The sequence below is a fragment of the Abramis brama genome, assembly GCF_963993115.1.
Source record: "Abramis brama genome assembly, chromosome: 14".
In the NCBI taxonomy this organism is placed as follows: Eukaryota; Metazoa; Chordata; class Actinopteri; order Cypriniformes; family Leuciscidae; genus Abramis; species Abramis brama.
The window spans coordinates 37308991-37331183 of record NC_139976.1 but is presented as its reverse complement, the minus strand read 5'-3'; the positions used below and the strand labels follow the sequence as shown (position 1 = coordinate 37331183).

General features: G+C 35.1%; 1 protein-coding gene across 3 annotated transcripts in view; it reads left to right on the top strand.

Moving 5' to 3' along the window:
* The window catches only part of pemt (phosphatidylethanolamine N-methyltransferase), an 87560-nt gene that overhangs the window by 5141 nt on the left and 60226 nt on the right, over positions 1-22193 (top strand). Inside the window, exon 1 of one of the 3 annotated variants that reach the window (XM_084134582.1) lies at positions 18371-18609. The exons of the other annotated variants lie outside the window; for them this stretch is intronic. Within the exon in view, the coding sequence (XP_083990708.1) occupies positions 18583-18609 (27 nt within the window). The 5' untranslated portion in view covers positions 18371-18582. Of the gene's footprint in view, positions 1-18370; positions 18610-22193 lie in introns of those variants that run through there. 3 annotated transcript variants of the gene reach the window in all.

The window sequence follows — 22193 nt, the reverse complement described above, 5'->3', positions numbered from 1 at the left end:
AAAAATTACTTAAAAATTTTGATTTAGATTTATCGGCCAATATATCGGTTATCGGCTTTCAAATATAAAGAATTATCGGTTATCAGTATCGGCCAAAATGTTCATATCGATTCATCCCTAATTGTTAGTTAATGCATTAATTTGACCTAATTGTAAAGTATTACCATATTAGTTAATGAACCTGATCTGTCATGAACTAACAATGAACTGTATTTTATTAACTGATGTTAACAAAGACGAATAAACACTGTCATAAATGTATTGCTCATTCTTAGTTAATGTGACTTAGTGCATTAACCAATGGGACCTTATTGTAAAGTGTTACTAGTGTAAATTTAATCACTTTACAACTTTAATTGTGACTTCATGAGGTGTCATTGCTTTGGCAATGTTAACCCAGTGCGGTCTATCTTAAAAATATCTCATAACTACACTTACGACATCAAAATGATCTTACACATTCATAATTCATATTCCAGTCACCGAATGTAGGCTATACTTGGATATTTTCGCACCACGTCACATTAACACATGGTATCTCAAGAGATTTTCCTTCTTCTACTTCACTGCATCTCTGAAATGACTTTATTATCTGTGAATATGAGTCATCTGTCATGCTGAGCTGGGCTGTCATTGTGGATAATACAGATCTGTGTGCCATTGTGTGCCAGGTGCATTGTGGGACTCGACTAATCTTTAAGCTGCGTATTATCAGAATCACTCTCTCTGGGTGGCTTCTTTGTCCCTTTTCCCTGGTGGATCGGGTTTATGGACAAGACTGGTTGTTTTGCTGTCAGGTTGTGCTGCTAAGGGAGTTATTAATTTTTCAAAGTCTGATCCAGGATCTGCGTGAGACAGATGTAGGAGAGGTGGTCAGTTTTGGGCTGGTTAGCATGACCCAGTTATCCTAAAAGCGTGTACAAGTGGGATGCTTTTAAAGGAATCTTCCGGGTTCAATTCGAGTTAATCTCAATCGACTGCATACATGTGGAAAATCAGACAGCAGCTTAGCGTCGGCCCAGATCCGGCCCACATCTGGTACGCACTGAATCCACATGTGCCAGATGTGGGCCGGATCTGGGCCGACGCTAAGCTGCTGTCTGATTTTCCACATGTATGCAGTCGATTGAGATTAACTCGACACTATGTTGCTGTCTGGGAAAATGTTGATTACCACAAATCCATTTCCACTCCTTTTCTTTAAAAAAGCTTCAGTTTGGGTTACAGTGAGCACTTACAGTTTCAGAGCCGCCAACTCTCACGCGATCGACACTTTCCACACGCTCTCACGCCACACATCCATTTTCTCACGCACAGAAAAATCGCGAAGCAAAGAGGACACGGAGACCGACAGAGACAGAGCAGGTTGCTTATGATATTAAAAAAAATCTCAGCTCTCAGATTCTGTCAATTTTAGCACGAAATTCAAACAGTAAATACCGTTTCGGCTCTTGTAAATGTGACGTGACAGATCGCTAGCGGCACGTCAACCGATCATCTCTAGCTAATAGTAAATAAACACCAATGAGCAATGTTGAAAGATACAGTACAACTTACCGAAATGTATATTCCTCATACATGATATCGATCAATCAGTGTTTTTCAACTGCGGAAAGAGGTCAATAAAACAGCTGGAGAACAATTATGTCACATTTACCTCAGGAAAGCCATTTAATGACCATAATATGGTGTTACAGCATTAGGTGAGTTTTTTTTTTTTTTTCTTGAGAAAAATGAACGTCTTATCTAATATTTATCCAAATTAGTCAATATTAAATCAAATCACAAGAATTGAATTGAATTGAAATCGTGAAACTTGTGTCAGGCAATAATAAAAAAACATAGCTTACCAGAAATTGTACCATATAAACATTGTAACATGTTGTCACTAAACCTAAAATGTTTTGACAATCACAATACATTTATTGTGTGATGCAAGATTTTTTTTTTACATCCCCCCCAATCGCTCCCCCCTTCCCCCATCCCTCCTCCATAATTCTCACTCCAAGCTAAACTCTAAAGTTGCAATGGAAGTGAATGGAGCCAATCTGTTACAATGTTACAATACTCACTGTTTTAGGAAAATATGCGTGTTAACTAGAGCTGCCAGATTAATCGTTAAAATATTACGATCTTGATGCAAACGCCCATGCGATCTCATTCCTAAATGACAACGACTCGCCTGTTAACACCGGAACATTATTAGCCGCTGAGCCAGAGAGAGCCGTCGTCATGTATAGATATGAAACAGCTTCACAAACAGTCTTTTCAAAACCGTAAACCACACTAAATGATTATAGTTTGGATATAAACACTGATGTGTATGGTAGCAATCAAAATAGAGCGATCAAAATCCCCATTGAAAGTAAACTTGTAATGCTTCAAATGACGATTGGATCAGTGACATCGTTACACCAGTAGGTGGCGACAAGTGACTGTTAAAAAATGTATTTGTCACTGAATCATTCATTCAAGAGATTCATGCAAAAAATGCTGATTCATCCAGTAATGAAACAAGTGAAGAATTTATGAGTCATTGAATCATTCACTCAAAACGATTTTAACACGATTTTATTTTAAATGGACTGCAGCAATTTCCATTCATCAGAACTTCCATTCATAGTGAATTACGTGTTTTTTTTGTTTGTTTTTTGCTGTTTGTTTAGAACCGTGGGAGAATCGAGATCTCAGTTTGAAAAAAAAGAAAAGAAATTATGATTCTCAATTTATCCAGAATCATTCAGCTCTTAACCAGTGTTATTTTAGTTTAAGAGAGAAACTATTACTATAGCTTTTTTAATTAGTTTTTATTGTATAATTTTCATTTTAATTTTAGTAATTTTGTTGCATGTTTTTGTCATTTTTATATATGTATATATATATATATATATATATATATATATATATATATATATATATATATATATATATATATATATATATATATATATATATATAAATATACACAACACAAGTCACTTATTCACCTTTTCTATGCTAATACGATGAAGGGCTGGGTGATATGAACCAAAAATCATATCTCATATTTTTAAGGGGCCGAATGGCGATACACAATATGTAAGAATTTATCTGTGCTATAAATTCAAGTGCAAATGTAAACATTACATTCTAAAAAAATGCTAAAATCACTACATAAAGTTAACTGGTAAGTTAACCCATTCACTCGTCTGAACATAGAAATAATATTACATTAATAACCCACCTTTACAGTTACTGCTCTCATAAAAATGCAATTGTAGAATTTTAGACCTACTTTTAATGTAAAACAAGAAATAGTTTAGCAAAATGTATATATTAATGATGTTTTAAACAGCTGTGCAGCTCAAATAACACATTTGAACAGAATTAAAGAGATTTTATAAAATAATAAACGTGATTCCTCCAAGAATTGGCCACATTCATATTCATTGCTTAAATTTTCAGTTCCTCTGTAATTTTGCTTTTTTTTGTTGTTGATAATTGTGTGCATTGTCACAAATGCTGTGGATTCAGCTGAGCTTGTATTGAACACAGTGAGTGGTGATTTAAGAGCTGATCTTGGGTCAGATGTTTAGACCAGCAGATCTTTAATAGATGCAGGTTTGCAAATGGTGTTCTTGGTTTAAGCAGACACACACACACACACACACACACACACACACTAAACCACGGCGTTGAGTGACCTCTTTCCCAACACTCATCTGTACCTGTTTGTTGTTTTTCTTCTTTTAGCACTTTCCCTGCTTTCACGCTGCTTTATAAGTGCACACCATTTAGAGTGTTTAGTCCTTCTAAAGAAGTTTTGGCCATTTCTTTTTTAGTTACAGCCTTCAGCACTCTCAAGCAAACATTAGGGTTCCTTTTAAAGAAATGAGTGCCGAAACGCAGTGTTATTTCAGAGGAAATGTGTGTGAGAGGCTTGCAGCGAGAGGTCATGCAGAAGCTGCTCTATACTTTATACTGACAATAAAAAACAACAAGGATTTTGTTTTTTAAACTAATGCCCGTGTTGTACCTTACATAATTAATGTTTATGCTTTGCAAACTTTGTGCAAAATTGTAATTTTCAGCAAAAAAAAAAAAAATTGCAAACCTCTTTTATGTCAGCCATAATTTGAATAACTGTATATTGTTCTAACAACTATTGTTCCAAAATTTCTTTAAAATGAACATTTTATGTTTGATGAAAAAAATCTAAAATCTAAAATATTTTTAAATATTTAAAAATACATTCTAAATTATACACTACCAGTGAAAAGTTTGGAGTAATTAAGTTAATGTAAAAAAAAAAAAAAAGTCTCTTCTGCTCACTATGGCTGCATTTGTTTGATTAAAAACACAGTAAAAACAGTGATATTGTGAAATAATGTATAAAAGCTTGTATAAGTTTTCTATGTGAATATATGTTAAACTGTAATTTATATCCTGTGATCAAAGCTGAATTTTCAGCATCATTACTCCAGTCTTCAGTGTCACATGATCCTTCAGAAATCACTCTAATATGATGATTTGATGCTCAAGAAACATTTATGATTATTATCAGTGTTGAAAACACTGTGGAAACTGTGATGCATTTTATTTTTCAGGATTCTTTGATGAATAGAAAGTTCAAAAGAACAGCATTTATTTATTGAATCTTTTGGAACATTATAAATGTCACTTTTGATCTATTTCATGCATCTTTGCTGAATAAATGTACTAATTTCTTTAAAAAAAAATCATACTACACCAAACTTTTGAATGGTAGCGCATATCGACGGTTTCTACAAAAATATGAATCAGCAAAAACATATAATAATAATAAGAAATGTTCCCTTTGACTGGTAGTTTAAATGTTAAACAAATTAAATCAGACCATGTAAAATTACACCTGTAATTATAAAATGATCATATTTCATATTTAAAATTCCTAAAAATATTCGATGCATAACTTTAGTTTATGGATCTGCACGACGTGAGGAATCGTATGCCAGACTTCGTTAGCGCTGAGGGAACTGAAGGTGCGAGGTGTGGAAAAACATGGACATTCAGGTTCATTTTCCCTCCGAGCGGGAACACACTGTGTCCCTGTGTTCTCCCGCTGGAGTAGAAAGAGTGTGTGAAGGGGATCGAGATGTCCTCTCCTTCACCGTGACCTTTCAGTTCCACACAGATCCTGAGATTAGCAGTTGTTCTGTTCCTCATGCTGGCATATGCAGAAACAGGGCACATTGTGATCATTGCATAATCTAATTATGATTATTTGGGATCATTGTGCATTTCTAAATGTTTTGTGGCTCTTAGTCCGTGTGTGTTAGCTTTGAAAACCATCGTTTGGGTGGCGGGCCCCAAACAAGTTAACGCAATAAACTATTAAAACATATGGAAAATGAGTGTGTGTGCGGGGTTACACTGACCAGCTTTGTGGTTAATGGGATTAATATATTTTAATATTTAAAAATGTTCATGGAATTCTACCCCTGTGCAATATTTGTTTACAAAGACTTTTATTATACATTTTAATGTTCCAAAATGTTCCAAAATTTGATAAAAATAAAATAAAGAATATTTGTAAAATAAAGAATACATTGTATAAAATAATCCAACAGCATTGTTATTGGGAAGTGGACTAAAAATAGTAAAAAAAATTTTTAAATATTTATGTGATAATATTATACACTCACCTAAAGGATTATTAGGAACACCATACTAATACTATGTTTGACCCCCTTTCGCCTTCAGAACTGCCTTAATTCTACGTGGCATTGATTCAACAAGGTGCTGAAAGCATTCTTTAGAAATGTTGGCCCATATTGATAGGATAGCATCTTGCAGTTGATGGAGATTTGTGGGATGCACATCCAGGGCACGAAGCTCCCGTTCCACCACATCCCAAAGATGCTCTATTGGGTTGAGATCTGGTGACTGTGGGGGCCATTTTAGTACAGTGAACTCATCGTCATGTTCAAGAAACCAATTTGAAATGATTCAAGCTTTGTGACATGGTGCATTATCCTGCTGGAAGTAGCCATCAGAGGAGGGGTACATGGTGGTCATAAAGGGATGGACATGGTCAGAAACAATGCTCAGGTAGGCCGTGGCATTTAAACGATGCCCAATTGGCACTAAGGGGCCTAAAGTGTGCCAAGAAAACATCCCCCACACCATTACACCACCACCACCAGCCTGCACAGTGGTAACAAGGCATGATGGATCCATGTTCTCATTCTGTTTACGCCAAATTCTGACTCTACCATCTGAATGTCTCAACAGAAATCGAGACTCATCAGACCAGGCAACATTTTTCCAGTCTTCAACTGTCCAATTTTGGTGAACTCGTGCAAATTGTAGCCTCTTTTTCCTATTTGTAGTGGAGATGAGTGGTACTCGGTGGGGTCTTCTGCTGTTGTAGCCCATCCGCCTCAAGGTTGTGCATGTTGTGGCTTCACAAATGCTTTGCTGCATACCTCGGTTGTAACGAGTGGTTATTTCAGTCAAAGTTGCTCTTCTATCAGCTTGAATCAGTCGGCCCATTCTCCTCTGACCTCTAGCATCAACAAGGCATTTTCGCCCACAGGACTGCCGCATACTGGATGTTTTTCCCTTTTCACACCATTCTTTGTAAACCCTAGAAATGGTTGTGCGTGAAAATCCCAGTAACTGAGCAGATTGTGAAATACTCAGACCGGCCCGTCTGGCACCAACAACCATGCCACGCTCAAAATTGCTTAAATCATCTTTCTTTCCCATTCTGACATTCAGTTTGGAGTTCAGGAGATTGTCTTGACCAGGACCACACCCCTAAATGCATTGAAGCAACTGCCGTGTGATTGTTTGATTAGATAATTGCATTAATGAGAAATTGAACAGGTGTTCCTAATAATCCTTTAGGTGAGCGTATTTATATGCAATATTTGTTTACAAAGCTTTTTTTTTTTTTTACATTTTATTCTATGATTCCCAAATTTCTTTTTAAAGAAAATGTAACATTTGATGATTTTTTTTTTAAATATATATATATATTAAATAAAAATATTAAAAATACATTTTATAAAATACAGCAGTGTTATTGGGAAGTGGACTAGAAATATTAAACCAAAAAGAAAAATATTTTAATATTTAACAATATTTGTTTAAAAAAACTTTTATTGTATCTTTCATTGTATGATTCAGAAATTTCTTTATAAAGAAAATGTAAAAATGTTGATTCAATATTTTTTTAAATAAATCTTATCAAATACACAGCAATGGTAATGGGATGTGGACTAAAAATAATAAACCAAAAAGTTTCAAGTATACATATGTTTCAGTCCCTGTGCAATATTTGTTTACAAAGACTTTAATGGTACATTTTATTATATTGTATTGTATTATTGGCTTCTAAAAGCGTATGAGAGTATTAAACTTATGCAAGTGACATGAATTAAACCTTTAAATCATTAAACATGTATCACAGCATCTTCTCAAGCAGACGCTTTCACACAGCCGAGAAACGGTGACGTCAAGCGTGTGTGTGTGCAGCTAAAGCTCTGGTGTGGAAGTGTGCTAATAATACGACGTGTGCCTGTAATAGTAGCGTCCTGATACAGTCTGGCTCGTTTCTCACGTCTCGGCGGCTCCACTGTCTCCAAACCCTCGCCGTGTGTGTGTGAGACTCGTGTGGGCCACAGAACTGCAGGACTTCCACATCCGTTTATCATCCCTCTTTCCTTCCTCCGACACCATCAGTCGGGACTCGATCTCGTTTGAGAAATAATGAGTCTTTAGGAAAGGACGTCTGGCTGTACCAGAAACACAGAGATCTCAGATTGTGTTCTGAAATTCATTTATTGCAATTGTTTGTATTTTATTTTATTGTTTATTTTGTTGATTATTTATTCATTTATTCATATATATAATTTTGAATATATACAGTACAGTATAATATATATATATATATATATATATATATATATATATATATATATATATATATTATGTACTGTACTGTACTGTACATATTCAAAAGTTCAAAATTTGGGATTGGTAAGATTTTTAAGGTTTTTTAAAAGAAGTGTCTTATTTTCACCAAGGCTGCATTTATTTGATTAAACGTACAAAAAAAAAACACAGTAATATTGTATTACAATTTAAAATAACTGTTTTCTATGTGAATATATATATATATATATGAATTTATAATTAAAATTTTATGTTTGATGAAAAAAATTATATGTTTGAAAAATGTAAAAATATATTATAAATATTTAAAAAATAGCCTACATTATAAATTATACACTACCAGTGAAAAGTAATTATTGTAATTACTAGTAATTAATGTAAAAAAAAAAAGTCTCTTCTGCTCACTACGGCTGCATTTGTTTGATTAAAAATACAGAAAAAACAGTAATATTGTGAAATATTATTTTAATTTAAAATAACTGTTTTCTATGTGAATATATAGTAAAGTGTAATTTATTCCTGTGATCAAAGCTGAATTTTCAGCATCATTACTCCAGTCTTCAGTGTCACATGATCCTTCAGAAATCATTCTAATATGATGATTTGATACTCAAGAAACATTTATTATTATCAGTGTTGAACAGTTATCTACCCCTTTTTTTCAGGATTCTTTGATGAGTAGAAAGTTATTTTGTAACATTATAAATGTCTTGACTGTAACTTTTGATCAATTTAATGCATCCTTGCTTAATAAACGTATTGACTCCAAACTTTTGAACGGTAGTGTTTAATGTTACAAAATCTTTCTATTTCTGATAAATGCTGTTCTTTTGAACTTTTTATTCATCAAAGAATCCTGAATTTCTTTCTTCTTTTTTTTTACATAACTGATTTCAACATTGATAATAATAATAAACATTTCTTATTAGAATGATTTCTGAAGGATCATGTGACACTGAAGACTGGAGTAATGATGCTGAAAATTCAGCTTTGATCACAGGAATAAATTACACTTTAAAATATATTAAAATAGAAAACAGTTATTTTAAATTGTAATAATATTTCACAATATTATTATTATTATTTTTTGTATTTTCAAATAAATGCAGCCTTGGTGAGCAAAAGAGAATTCTTTTAAAAACATTAAAAATCAACTTAAACTTTATATATACTGTATATATATTTGCATTTCAGTAAGTGAGTCAGATTTTACTTCTATGGCGTCTATATTTAACTTCATATTTTCCATTTTATTCTCTTCTCTATGGTAGAAATCATGGCCAGCCAGCGGCATGAAGTTTTAATTGGCACTTTACTCCTCTTTATTTGACTGATAGAGGCATAATTGATTTCTTGGATGCCGTCATCTCAGTAGATGCGAAGAGGTTGCCATTTCTGGATGCATTTTCTACCAAACCTCAGCCTGAATCAGCCTAACGTGGGCATGAAACTGCGTCATGGAAGAGACGCTTGGAAAATCTCATGCTGGGATCAATTTAAGTGAAAGGGATTTCAAAAAGAATATATAATTTGTACTGTACTGTATACAATTATAAGTGGATTTCTAAGGGTCCTTATTAGGGCTGCATTTAATCTGAAAAGGCCGCATGACACACACACCTAACATTCAAATGCACCTTTTTGCATTAGAATGTGGATTTTTATTTTAAAATCGATTAATTCTTCATTTAATTTCTTTATAAAATGGCTTAGTGTGATTATCATCCCAAAGGCTGTGATTGAAATAAATATATGCATTGTGTGTTTCAGAGTGAAACTTTTGTTCGTTTACATGTGAGCAGCTCATGATGTTCATGATTTGTTATCACAACTTTCTTTTGTCAAATCAACTTAGATAATTAATGTGGTTCAGATAACGTAATATTTTTAGATTCTGTTGATTAAACCAATCTCCTTCTTTGTATTAACTCAAATTTTTAATTTCAATGAACTCAACATTTTAAGGCAACCAGGTAACTTACTTTTTTAAGTTAAAGCAAAAATTATTTTTTTACAGTAAATGCTGCGAGTCGCTTTAATGTCAGTTTGTAAACGTGCAACACATGCCATCCATCTTCTAATGACAAACACCAAAATAAAAGTTTGATGATTTAACATTTGAAAATGAAGAAATTAAGACAGCCATAAATATTACTTTTGGAATTTTACAGTTGTTATATAATTCTTTTTAATTAATATTATATTACTTTTCTTAAATACTTTTTTATTTTTCAGTATAATAGTAATTATTCTTTTTGTTTTTATTTAGTAATTATATTTATTATTATTTAATTATATTAATAATAAAATTAAGAAATATTAGTATTGTACTTTTACAGTTAAAATTATTATTATTATTATATTTTATTTTAGTTAAATATTGCAATATTAATAATTGTCAGAAGTAATAATATAATTATTATTATATTTACTATATAAATATTTTTTTATATTTATTATTTTTTATTTTTTATTTTTTATTATAATAAACAATAATAATAACATAATAATATCATAATATTTTATAGCCATTTTGATATTTTATATATATATTTTGAAATTCTGGCCAACTTGTGCATTCCTACGAACAAGCAGAGCAAACCTGGAATGTTTTTTAATCGCATTTTAAAGCGCATTTAAGTTTTTAATTTTTAACAGAAAAATCACAGTTAGATCTTTTCCCCCAAAATCAAACACTTGAACATCAAAGCTCTCTAATTTATTTGAGGCCATCAGCACAGAACAAAATTGCAGAGGCGTCTGATATGTGTCATTTACCAATGTCTATTTTTTAATAGGACTTACATCCACACATGTGCTCATCAAGCCATTTCATGCAGTCTTTAAAGAGTCAATAAAACATTTGACTAGCTTACTCCAAAAAAAGAACAAGAAAAGTGATGATATCAGTGCTGACCTCAAATACCTGAATGTTGATGAAGAGCCGCCACTGATTGCCTCACAGAAGAAGAAATGAGAGCTTGGCTCTGAATATGTGAATAAATGAAACATTTCTGGCTTACAGTGATTCCAGGAACAGCTGGCCGATGATGTGTGACGCTCATATCAATGATCTTATAGTTTTATGAATATGTGGTCGCAATTTCCAGACATTTGTGGAAAATGTTTAATATATATATATATATATATATATCCAGAATCACTACTTTTGAAAACCAATGTAAATTTATTAGGGCTGCCTTTTACTAAATATTTTTCTAGTCGGCTAGTAGTCGTCGTTCATTTAGAGCAATTAGTCGACTAATTAATAAGCCATAAATCATAATAATGAGCCTTTAATTTATACAGAACTATACAGAACTTAGCTCCCCAGTACCTATCTGAATTGCTTCATCCAGAAATTAAGTCAAGATCACTAAGATCGGGGGACTCGAACTTACTTTCTGTCCCCAGGACCAGATTAAAAATCAGGTCCCAGCTTATGGACCCAAGCTATGGAATAGCCTACCCCACAATATCAGATCTGCCCAAACTCTGACACTTTTTAAATCTTCTCTGAAAACGCATCTCTTTTCACTAGCTTTTAATATACCCTGATGTGTCCGACTTTTTCTCTTTGATGTGTATCTTTGCTGGTTTTGTGCTTGTATTGTCTACCCTTATTGGCCTTGTTAAGCACTTTGGTCAACGCCAGTTGTTTTTAAATGTGCTATACAAATAAAATTGTTGTTGTTGTTGTTGTTAATTCCCTATATAATACATCAGCGCTCAAACGCATGCATAATGCTTGCCACAGCGCACCGGAAAACGTAATGATTATGAATGGGAGACTGTCATTTTATATTTTTATATTAGTGTCATTAACATTTTAATAATTTATTGATAATGTTTTCTGTGTTTTCGGCTGCAGTGATGACATCGACAAGGCTGACTCGCAGTAGTGGACGCGCCTATATGCACATTTCATATGAATTACATAATCTAAGAATATATATTTTGTATTTGAATTGGTTCATTTAAACGTAGACATTTCCAGCTTTCTATAGACATATTCCTCATGTCTGTTTTCGGTTCACTGAGTTTCGGTTCACTGAGACCGGGGCGGCAGAAAACGCATCCTGATTGTTTTCATCATTTTACAAAAGCACATTATTTTGTTGTTATTGTGAGTTTACAGAAATAAAAGTAGAACCTTTACAGTTTGCATTAAAGGTTTACAAGGTTTACGTAAGTGACCGTCGAACATTTTTTCTGAGACTAACCGGCTAATAAAATTTTGGTCGACCAAGCCTCTTCTAGTCGACTAACGGTTAGTCGACTTTTGGGGGGCTGCCCTAAAACTTATAAAGAGAGGTGTGACATACGTGATCTTTGGCTCATTCTGGATCAGTTGCAGAGGTTTGACAGTACATGGAAGGCCTGCCAAAAGAGCATTACAATAGTCCAGCCTGGAGAGAACAAGAGCTTAAACAAGGAGTTGTTTAGCATGATCTGATAGGAAATGCCTGATGTTCCTAATGTTGTATAAGGCAAATCTGCAGGCCCGGGCAATTCTAGCAATGTGGTCTGTAGAGTTTGACTGATCATCAATCACATCTCCAAGGCTCCTGGCTGTCCTGGAAGGAGTTATGGATTGATGAGCCAAGCTGAATGGAGAAGTTGTGATGAAGTGTTGCGTTGGCCGAAACCACAAGCAGTTCTGTCTCGGCAAGGTTGAGTTGAATGTGGTGGTCCTTCATCCAGCAGCGACTGTCGGATCATCCGGCTGAAATGAGAGGTAGAGTTGAGTGTCATCAGCGTAGCAGTGATAGGAAAAGCCATGTGTCTGAATGACAGATCTTAGTTATGTCATGTAGATGGAGAAGAGAATCGGTCCCAGCACCGAGCCCTGAGGCACTCCAGTTGCTAGAAGTTGTGACTAAAGGCCCTTTCACACCAAGGACGATAGCTATAAAAATAACGATTAAGGTATAGTTTCTAAAAATCATTTCTAAGAATCAGTAAAGAATATCAGAGTTCACACTACAACTATAACAATAAAGATATAAGGAACGCTATCATTGGGGTCACTTTTACAACGATTTTTTTCCAGCTGTCCAACGATAAAGCACTGACAGCCAATCAGAATCCACTCAAATTTAATGGGCTCACGCTTTTAAAATGGCAGACGACATTGTTGAATAGTTAATTACCAAGGTCCAGAAAAATCTGCCACTGTTTGACAAGTTAAGCCCCTTTTCAAGAAAATGGATATGGAAAACAATCGTTCATACCCTCTGTCTAAACGGTGAAGTTGCGGTGAAAAAGACTGGGGCCCTATCATACACCCGGTGCAATGCTACGCCGAGCGCGACGCAAGTGTTTTTTGCTAGTTTCTGCCCGACGCAGTTTTCGTTTTCATGTCCTGCGCCACGTTGTTTAAATAGCAAATGCATTTGCGCCCATTTGTGCGCCCATGTGCTGCTGGTCTGAAAACGAGGTGTGTGTTCAGGTGCATTGATGGACTGTTGCTATTTTGAGGAACTGAAATAGACCGCAATATTTTTGTTGTTATTTAAAGAGCGCGTTAGTAATATGAGCCTATAGGCGGGTCCACAACGCCCTCACACTCTGCTTATTACACACACACACTCTGCTTATTACACACACAGGGATGCCCAGCAGCACACAAACTAGCCAAACATTAAAAATAAAAGGATTACAATATAAAATATTATTATTGTGTACATAAAGATATGGTGGAATCCAGCTTGTCCCGTAGATGGTCTGCTTGCGCTTTAACCTTTCTCTCTCACGCACACACACACACACACACACACAGCTTTCCCTCACGCACGAGCTGGTCCGTTTGCTCTCTGGAGACGCGTTCAGTTTTTTCGCTTGCTAATTCCTCCATGTAAATAGCGAATCCGCCATGGCGCAGCGCAAATGCAGTTCTATTACGAACTCTATTATTAGTTCTATCTATAGACTAATAGTAATATGCATGTGCACGCCGTCAACGTTTTCGCAGATTCACGTTTTTGAAGTGTACACGGAGATGATAACGTTTTTCAAAACTCGCATCTAGGAACTTATTTCAAAGTTTGCGTTCTCCAAACACTGTTGTCGTGCAAATGAACGGCCAGAGCGCATTAAAAGATTTCTATTTTCTGTTAAAATGGTGTCGCGTAAGCGGCCCCCAAGTTAATAACTAATGATCGTTGCAACGGAAGTGAATCAATCAAAACTTAACTTTATCTGGACAATAACTTTATTCTAGAGCTGCTGTAAAGCCAAAACAATCTCCATTACTGTAATTTCCTATTATCACTGTAAAGCTGCTTTGAAACAATCTATAATGTTAAAAGCGCTGTATAAATGAAGGGGACTTGACTATCACACGTTCGTCTCTCCATCCACCGAACGCATCTGCTCTTCTATTCAGCCATGTGTTCTTGATCTTCAAAATGATAAATGATAACAAGATTTTAAAGTAGGCCCTCTGGAGTCTTCCTGTCTGTCAACTCATTAGAGGAAAACACCGACTGAAATCTCTCTGGCAAAAGTGTGTATTAACCCCATCACATGCTGTGTGTGTGACACGTCGTCAGCTGTTTATGCGCACGGACACAGTAGAAAAAGCCTTGAGGACTTTAGATGGTCAAGAAGAATCCACAGATTCACATGATGATGTTGAGGAGTTTTGTTGTTGTATTGACGTAAAATACAGTATTAAACAAAAGATCTCTGCATGGTAACTTCATTCCACTTGTTACACTATACAATAAGGTTTGTTGACATGCATTTATGCATGGTTATCGTTAATGCATTAGTTATCATGAACTAACAATAATATTTTATTGCATTTAATAGTAAGTAGTTTAGTATTAATCCATGCATTTACTAATGTTAACACACCTTATTGTAAAGTGTTATCAGTCTCTTCCTAAGTTGGTTTATACATTCTGCAGGAGACAAATTTAACTTGTTGAAATTTTTATAATATTATAATATTAAGCACATTTGCCTCCAGTGAAATCGCTCATATCATAAAGTTATTCTAGTATGTGTGATAAAGCCTTTGTCTTTGTTCTTGTTGACCTAAAAAGCCTTGGCAGTGTGATTTACTGTGTGTGTGTGTGTGTGTGTGTGTGTGTGTTTGGCCATTCTGCTTGTGTTCTTATGCATCACATGCAACATTTATCAGCAATTTTGATCTAAAGTATGACATAATGCTTAATTTGCACCATTATCATTCAACTCAAGGACAAATCATGCACTTTTTTTAACCCTAAAATGCATGTGAGTCAGAAAGTGCACCAGCAAGTTTCTCTGGACGTGATCATTCATCTGATACTGGATGAATGTCTTTATATTATAATGTGGGTAGTTTTTTTCTTGTAATTTTTCATCTGTTGTCTACAGTATATGCGTTTTACATAAAGTATATGTAATATTTTATAACATGCTCACGTTCAGATTTGTTTTTAAAAAGAAAGTAAATTACAAGGTATAACCCTAAGTTTTTAAAGGGGTGGTATAATGCCCTTTTCACAAGATGTAAAGAGTGTCTCTGATGTCCCCAGAGTGTGTGTGTGAAGTTTTAGCTCAAAATACCCCACAGATATTTTTATATAGCATGTTAAAATTGTCACTTTTTGAGGGTGAGCAAAAACGCACCGTTTTGTGTCTGTCCCTTTAAATGTAAATGAGCTGCTGCTCCCGGCACAGGGGCGGAGCTTCAAGAGCTTGTGTCCTTTTACCTCACGCACACATGCACTGAAAATTTCAAAAGCTTTCAGCCTTTTATGTTCAAACCGGAGTCAGACAATGATGGAGAGACTCAAGAAGAAGTGAAACATGTAGAAGCAACAGGACATTTCTGAATGGTTAGTTGATGAATTTATGAAGCTGATGTGTAGTTATCTTCTAGTCATTGATTAGCATATTCTGTCGTGATAATCTATAAATCGTGTTCCGGGGGCGGGGTTTATGTAAATTCTAGGGTTGGTGATGTCACTAACCCGGGAGGAGTGTGGTGTAGTCTCTACCAGCCGTTTGTTGTAGTCCTTAAAAAGCAATTTCTTTAAAAGCAAATATCTCCCTTTGCTTTGAACTTTGAGCGTTGTAACTTTGCAGCTGTTGTTTATGCTCAAACAGCAACATTACACACTAACTAAAGTTAGAAAAGTCAAATCATAATCAACCACCCCTTTAAAAAAATTATCATATATTACATTGGTTACATTTGTTAGTCAACTACATTAGTTAGCATAAACTATGAAAAAAAAAATACTTTTATAGCATTTATTAATCTTAGTTAAAGTTAATTTTAACATTGCATCTTATGTAATGCACCTGAGCTAACATGAACTAACACTGCACAGCTGAATTTCATAACATTGACAAAGATTAATAATTCTGTAACAAATCTATTGCTCAAATAGTTAATGCATTGACCTATGAGACCTTAGTGTCATTACGTTTAAATAATGAAAATGTATTGACTGAACAAGTATGCGTGTTTTATTTACAGTGAGGAAAATAAGTATTTGAACACCCTGCTATTTTGCAAGTTCTCCCACTTGGAAATCATGGAGGGGTCTGAAATTGTCATCGTAGGTGCATGTCCACTGTGAGAGACATAATCTAAAAAAAAAATCCAGAAATCATAATATATGATTTTTTAACTATTTATTTGTATGATACAGCTGCAAATACGTATTTGAACACCTGTCTATCAGCTAGAATTCTGACCCTCAAAGACCTGTTAGTCTGCCTTTAAAATGTCCACCTCCACTCCATTTATTATCCTAAATTAGATGCACCTGTTTGAGGTCGTTAGCTGCATAAAGACACCTGTCCACCCCATACAATCAGTAAGAATCCAACTACTAACATGGCCAAGACCAAAGAGCTGTCCAAAGACACTAGAGACAAAATTGTACACCTCCACAAGGCTGGAAAGGGCTACGGGGAAATTGCCAAGCAGCTTGGTGAAAAAAGGTCCACTGTTGGAGCAATCATTAGAAAATGGAAGAAGCTAAACATGACTGTCAATCTCCCTCGGACTGGGGCTCCATGCAAGATCTCACCTCGTGGGGTCTCAATGATCCTAAGAAAGGTGAGAAATCAGCCCAGAACTACACGGGAGGAGCTGGTCAGTGACCTGAAAAGAGCTGGGACCACCGTTTCCAAGGTTACTGTTGGTAATACACTAAGACGTCATGGTTTGAAATCATGCATGGCACGGAAGGTTCCCCTGCTTAAACCAGCACATGTCAAGGCCCGTCTTAAGTTTGCCAATGACCATTTGGATGATCCAGAGGAGTCATGGGAGAAAGTCATGTGGTCAGATGAGACCAAAATAGAACTTTTTGGTCATAATTCCACTAAACGTGTTTGGAGGAAGAAGAATGATGAGTACCATCCCAAGAACACCATCCCTACTGTGAAGCATGGGGGTGGTAGCATCATGCTTTGGGGGTGTTTTTCTGCACATGGGACAGGGCGACTGCACTGTATTAAGGAGAGGATGACCGGGGCCATGTATTGCGAGATTTTGGGGAACAACCTCCTTCCCTCAGTTAGAGCATTGAAGATGGGTCGAGGCTGGGTCTTCCAACATGACAATGACCCGAAGCACACAGCCAGGATAACCAAGGAGTGGCTCTGTAAGAAGCATATCAAGGTTCTGGCGTGGCCTAGCCAGTCTCCAGACCTAAACCCAATAGAGAATCTTTGGAGGGAGCTCAAACTCCGTGTTTCTCAGCGACAGCCCAGAAACCTGACTGATCTAGAGAAGATCTGTGTGGAGGAGTGGGCCAAAATCCCTCCTGCAGTGTGTGCAAACCTGGTGAAAAACTACAGGAAACGTTTGACCTCTGTAATTGCAAACAAAGGCTACTGTACCAAATATTAACATTGATTTTCTCAGGTGTTCAAATACTTATTTGCAGCTGTATCATACAAATAAATAGTTAAAAAATCATACATTGTGATTTCTGGATATTTTTTTTTAGATTATGTCTCTCACAGTGGACATGCACCTACGATGACAATTTCAGACCCCTCCATGATTTCTAAGTGGGAGAACATGCAAAATATCAGGGTGTTCAAATACTTATTTTCCTCACTGTATGCTTCTAGTTGTATCTAATAATAATTTCTGATCACATATGCGTTTAGAAGGGATGCATAATAATACAATTATTTCTTACATCACGTAATGGATGAACACCGATAATTGGTTCTGTACTATAAAAAAAAAAAAATTGAATCAATATGGTTAACTATTGATCAATAACTGATGTGGTTCTAATATTTCATGCATTCTCGTGTTTTTTACCTCGTTTTGCATATTACATAACGTAGAGTCGTGTAAAGCACTTGAATCACATGTGTTGAAGCATCCAGTGTGCTTTCGCTGATGTGTGTTACATCAAACGGCGCTCTCAGTGTGATATTAATGCAGTATTTTGAAGTGTTTCCTGTGTTCGCTTTACAGGAATGTTGTAAACCGAATGCGAAAGGCTTCTTTGATGGAAAGAGCAACAGGGAAGATGGATGGAGAAGCTGTGTGCCCAATTAGACAGCAGGATTACGTTACATAAGGGTTTTTATCGAGCTCTGGAGATGAGGAGATGCAGACCACACACTCCTGCCTTTAGAATCTGATCTGGAGCAGAGAGAAGGGGATGAGAGAAGCATGGAGGAGAAATGGACAAATGGTGGATGGATGGATGGGTGAGGAACGGTTCACAAAAGAAAGAAAGTGGCAAATGTATGAATATACACTTAAAAATATATGTATGAATATATTTGCATTATATACAATCAAATCCAATAATCCATTAATTAATAAATATCAAATAATAAATCAAGGCAAGTCTAATCTATTTATTCAGTAATTTATATTCTAATGTATTAATTTATTTATTCAGTCAGGCAATTTTATTTTTTCAGTCATTTATTTATTTATTTACTCAGTCATTAAGATTCACATTTTTAAGTAAAATGTTTCACATAAGGAAGTTTTTTTAACGTTTTTTTAAATGTTGAAATTAGTTCTGAAAAAACAAACATTTGTAGCAGTGTTATTTTATTATCTTTGAGATATTATATATTTTTAAAATTTTATTTTATTTTTAAAATCAAATTTTATTAGAATTTTTAGATTTTTATAATATGTCTATATAGTAAGTTTTAGTTATTTTATTACATTTATAATAAAAATGAGAAATGTTGCTTTGGTGACTAGCTGAAATAAAATAAGTTTAAGTTTTATTTCAGTTAATGTTTATTTTATTTCAAGATTTTAAAAAAAAGAAAAAGTATGTGCTATTTTGTATCTAATGCAATGACATTCATACATTTCAAAGTGTGACTGAAGTGTCCACAATTATCCAAATACATTAGCATGTTTCCAAAGAAAGTCCAGTCCTGGTTTGTGTTCGTGTGCATCTCTCTTAATGCTTTCTCTTAGACATCTCTTTTATATTCATGATGAAAGATGACCAGAGCATTATAGGAAGAGAGAGACTGAAGTTTTGCTGCAGAAATCTCCCATAAATGCATGTTTTGTTCCAGTGGTGATCTGTTCTTCTGAGTATGAGCGAAACCCCAGGTTACATTGACATTTGATGAAATCATGATGCCAATGCACGGATCATCAAGTTCATACTTTACCTTGATGTCAGATTGCCACAGATACAGACCCTTGAGAAAAGCTCCGACTAACACTTTTCACAGATGTAATACAGACAGAAACCCCTCACAGACCCATTTTACTCGCTTCAATCAGTTTTAATAATACCAGTTTGTCCCTTGACATTCTGTAAGCCGAATGATCTCACCACAAGAGTTTGCCAGCCGTTCTTCTGTAATGCATGCTTTCTTCTAAAAGACAGACAGACAGTAAAGTAAAAGTTTTGTCATTGCATCAGCAGATTGTCTTATATAACAAAGACGCATGTTGTCTGGAATTATGTTGTCTTTATTGCACATATGGACGCTAAAGCATTTTGTCAGCTACTTGACGTGCACTGTTGGTATTCAATTTCCGTTTTTAGTAAATCTTAATTGGATCCTAAGTGGTTTAGTTCATATATTTGTGTTTTGCGTGGGGGGCTTGTCATTCTCCGAAGCCGCAGAACGATTTAATTAACAAAGTGCCTAATAGCCTTGTGAATCTTTGTTGGTTTGAGACTGGAAAATGTAGCTATGAGTCATCGTAAGCATGGTCTCGTAACGAGACTTTAATTACGGATATTTTCAGTGTAATTACAGACTGCAGGCTAGATGTTGCGTGCGTCACTAGAAGATTGAGTTCAAGAGAGTGTCAAAACGCCACTGTTTATGCCGTTTCACCTTTCAGATTGTGCGTTTATACTGATTGAGATCTTTTCCCATCCATCCCAGGCGACGTGTGTTAAACTCGCCATCGTCTTTTGAGTTCTTGTGGTAAGAGGAATAAGCTATGCTCCATTACAACCCACATATTTAGGCCTAAATTTAAGATTTATGTAATTGAATTACATGTCAATTTTCCATCTTGGTTTTAGTGTTGTCAAAAATATCAATATGTAAGTGATCTCTCAAACAGCTGTCGAGTACCAAATTAACTTTTTTGTGTCTTCTCGTGTTTAAACGGTCAAATACATACAAAATGATGTCAAAATGTCCGTCTTGCCGAGTATTCGGGTAAATATAGTCAGTTTTGGAACGTAAATAGTCGAGAGAACGCAAGTTGTGGAACAGTATATTGGATCCGTGCGTACGCTCTTAAAGTGACAGCAGCCTAATAAACCTGCGGATGTCTGTCATGTTAATCAGAGAACAAAAGACAAAGAGAAAATCACTCACTGCTCTTGACTTTAATTTAGGGCTGGGGGAATTAACGTGTTAATCTTTGCGATTAATTTGAGATGTTTAACGCGCTAAAAAAAATAACGCAATTGTCGCAGCACTTTTTTTTTGTGCCTCGTTTTAATGATTTCCTGTTGCGGCTGCTATTGAAAAAGCCGGAAATATTCCGTCCCGCCCCATGTTCGGCGATCACGATCAGGTTTTACTCTCGTGCAGCTTTCATGAGCGGGTCTTTTCCGCTCCATGTGTGCGCCGCGCATAACGTGTGTGTGTGTGTCGGCGCGCTGCGCTCACTGCTCAGTGTTCTGCTCTGTCGTTAACGGCCCAAACGCTCCAATCATGTTCCGATCACGCACTGGAAAAGCAAAGTTCGCTCAAATAACGTGAAATTTCTCACACTGTAAAAAATGATTTTTTGAAGTAAATACTACTGAAAAAAAACAATGTAATTTACATGAAAAAGTTAGTTCAGGCAAGAATTAAAAAAACGAAGTAAATTCCATATCAGTACTTAATTCAAGCGAGTAGAAATGAAAGCGTAAATATCAACTCAATAAAATTAAGTAAAAATTACTCAGCTTTTCTGATACTGGGGTTCCCATCATGCACTGGACCTTGAATAATTAATGAGGTTAATTTTTCACTGGTTTCCAGCTGTATTTACACTGTTTTATCATTGCTTTTGTTGTCAGGATTAGTAACTTGCCATTTTGTGACATTTCGAGTAAATGTTCTGCTCAAAATGACACATTCAAACACAAAAACGATCCATCAAATGTTACCGTCATTGTGTATTGTCTACCAAGTATTGAGGTCTTTGCATTCACATGATGCTTAACATCTGACATGCTGTAGTATAAATTACTTAGATAATCTAAGTAAAGCACATACTATAAATGACTGGTATAATTCAATATTATTGTTTGAGTGAAATGTAATGCAAAGGAAATTTCAACTAAATCGATATTAATCAACCTTTTACTAGTTAAAATTACTTATTTTCTGTGTTACTTTCACTTAACTAGGTTAAGTAAAGTTTACTTAATTCCATATTCCCAAGTAAATTTAACTTAAAGATTTCTAATTAAAGCTACTGATGAATATGTTTAGGTTTTTACTTGGCAAATCTTTGTAAATTTACTAGCATTTTCTGAGTGAAAAAAGTTGCCTAGCTTTTTTCAAGTAAATCCTACTCCAAATTTTTTTCAGTGCAGTAGTAGACTTCTGTTTGCTGAGCTGGTATAGTCATGCTGGGCAACAATGGTAAAATGACCTGCTCTGATCACATGCTCTGGTAATAATAGCTTTGTAGGACTATATTTTATTTTGATAATTAGTATAAAAAATAAAAATAAATCTGTTAAATTGATTATGTTGATTGATTACTGAAAAAGAATAATATATTGATGTTTAATATTATTTTAATATAGGGCTATTTTCTGTTCCTTTTTTCCTGTGTTGTT